We start from the raw sequence: 2,287 nt of genomic DNA, 5'->3' as shown, positions 1-2,287 counted from the left end.
GGAAATGACTTGGAAGTCCAGGGTACAGCTGGGACTGGCTACGTCGGGAGCCATGGAAACGAGAAACACAAGCCGGATGTGGTCACAGGGACACAGGGAGAAGGGGAGGGAAGAATGTGAAAATAACCATCGAGGGTTGAAGCCTGGAAGACCAAAGTGAAGGCAGCACTAAAGCTGAGGCTTTGGGACGACAACGTGGCTCCCCGAGAAAACGGGGCTCTTTCTGGGAAGGTCACGGACTTGTGGAATGAAGCCCCGAGCTAGATCTGCGTCCAGACCGCAATTGGAGGTGGACCTGGGAGCCTAATATTGCCTTTTACGCCCGAAGGAAAACAGCCACTTCATCTCCATGTACAGCAGACAAGTCCCCTGGGCGCCGTGCTCATGATTTCCACTTACGCACTAAAAATGTCTCAAACCATATTTTGAAAAGTATCACCTTCCTTAATTTCAAGTGGGGAATTCAGGAACAGATGGCTATGTCATTGCACGGATCTGCCAGGAAATCCAGAACAGCAAACTCAAGTTGCCAGGCAGCAGCTTGACCCCAGACTCCCTCTGGAACGGCAGGGACCCCGGCACTGACCTGGTCGTCAGCGATGGCTTTAGCGAACCGCGCACAATCCAGCTGCAAGTAAATATCCGTCAGTTGGTCCAACAGCTTCTTTGGTTCAAAGCCATATTTCTCGGGGTTTTCGACTTTCAGGTCACGGCACTTGGGACCACAGAGTTGCTGAAGATTAAAGTTCAGCATTGCAGCCAATCGGGGTCCAAGTTCCTAGGAAATCACAGGATAAAAGGACAATTCATGCTGCTGAGACCAGTGAGAAGGACCAAAAACTCCCATTTCAGTGGCGCGACAGGAATTGGCTGGATTCATCTTCAAAGAATCCCTGGTAAGTGCTGTGAATGATCAGCTGAAGAAAAACACTATATTCAAAAATTTTTTACTCTCCATTTCCAATCCCATCATTCTAATACTTAATAGAATGTTGTAAGTTAGGGAATATTTATAAATACCAACAAAAGGCAACCTTTTCTATAAAGTCATTCTTTTACTTATAAAAACAAGGATCATTCTAAATTTGTAAGAAACAGGTAAAAGAGGGAAAATTATTCGTAATTCCATCATCATAACACAAGTCATAAGTTTTTGAATATGCTCTGTAGGCCATCGTTGTATGTTATACTTTTGTATAAATTTCAAAAGTCCCTGGCAGTTCAGGCAGTGCACACCATTCTTCACCTATCAGGCGCAAAGAGGAGAGAAATGCACAGAAGCAGAAGATAAAACTTATGTCTGAACAGTTTTAAATTTAGCCAGAAAGACAGAGCCAACGTAAGCAAAACAGCTGGAATAAGCAATCATGCAATAACCCCACGAGAGGACACAGCACCTACTACTGTTGGGCACGCTCTGCTGTAAGCAAACCTGAAACAGGGGAATCTGGCTGCGAGAGGGTAGGAGCAAACGCCGGCCCTGAACAAGGCGCTCTGAAAGCTCCCCTTTGGGTGCAAGGCTTTCATTAAATCAATGACTGGATTTACACAAATTCAACTTAGCGCAGGAACCTGCTTTTCAGGAACTGGCTTTTGCAGAAAGTAAAATACTCTGGTATTTAATGAGGAACCTGTGGGATACGGAGGGAGAAGCATAGGAGAGTTGGAAATCTGTTTTCCTCTGGAAGTGGGAGTTTTGTGTAGGGAAGGAAAAGAACACAGCAAAGCAGGCACAGGCACGGACCGGGCAGAAGACCAGCCCAGGCGTGTGGACAGCCCCGGTCTATGTGCAGGTCCTGAAACAAGTTCATTTCAATGGACATGAACAGACTAGGCTTAGTTTTCAATAATTTCCTTTGAAAAGTGAAGACTATGGAACTAAATATGGCTTCATGTTAATTTAGTCTTCAATCGTTTTTATGTTTCCTACCTTTTTACTATCAGTGGCACTGCCCTTGGGCTCACCAAACATGAAACCAAACACGGTCACAGCAGGGACTGGCAAACTACCAGCCGTGGCCAAAGCCGGCCTGGCGCCTGTTTCTGTAGTTTCTGAAGTGCACTGGCTGCGACTGCTCTTGCAGGGTAAGGGCCAGGCTGAGTGGCTGCGGCAGAGACCATGTGGTCCACATGCCTAACTGTTTCCTGTCTGCATTTACAGGTAAAGTTTAAGCCTCTTTTTTGCCTTCCCACGACCCTTTGTCCTGGCCACACCATGAAGTTCCTAAACCGTGTTGGGGGGGAAGGGGGCTCAAGTGCAGCAAAGCAGAGATCTTCACTGATGTCG

The 2,287-nt window shown here is 46.7% G+C and overlaps 1 protein-coding gene across 1 annotated transcript in view; it reads right to left on the bottom strand.

Annotated features, from left to right (window-relative positions):
• The window catches only part of LOC102429062 (ubiquitin conjugation factor E4 B), a gene marked incomplete at its 5' end in the record, with an annotated part of 26,260 nt that overhangs the window by 2,610 nt on the left and 21,363 nt on the right, over nt 1-2,287 (bottom strand). The window contains 2 exons of the mRNA XM_006104920.1: nt 587-778; nt 1,931-2,105. Of these exons, the coding sequence (XP_006104982.1) occupies nt 587-778; nt 1,931-2,105 (367 nt within the window). The remainder of the gene's footprint in view (nt 1-586; nt 779-1,930; nt 2,106-2,287) is intronic.

The sequence above is a fragment of the Myotis lucifugus genome, unplaced genomic scaffold, assembly GCF_000147115.1.
Source record: "Myotis lucifugus unplaced genomic scaffold, Myoluc2.0 scaffold_621, whole genome shotgun sequence".
Classification (NCBI taxonomy): Eukaryota; Metazoa; Chordata; class Mammalia; order Chiroptera; family Vespertilionidae; genus Myotis; species Myotis lucifugus.
This window is presented reverse-complemented; position numbering and strand designations above follow the sequence as displayed.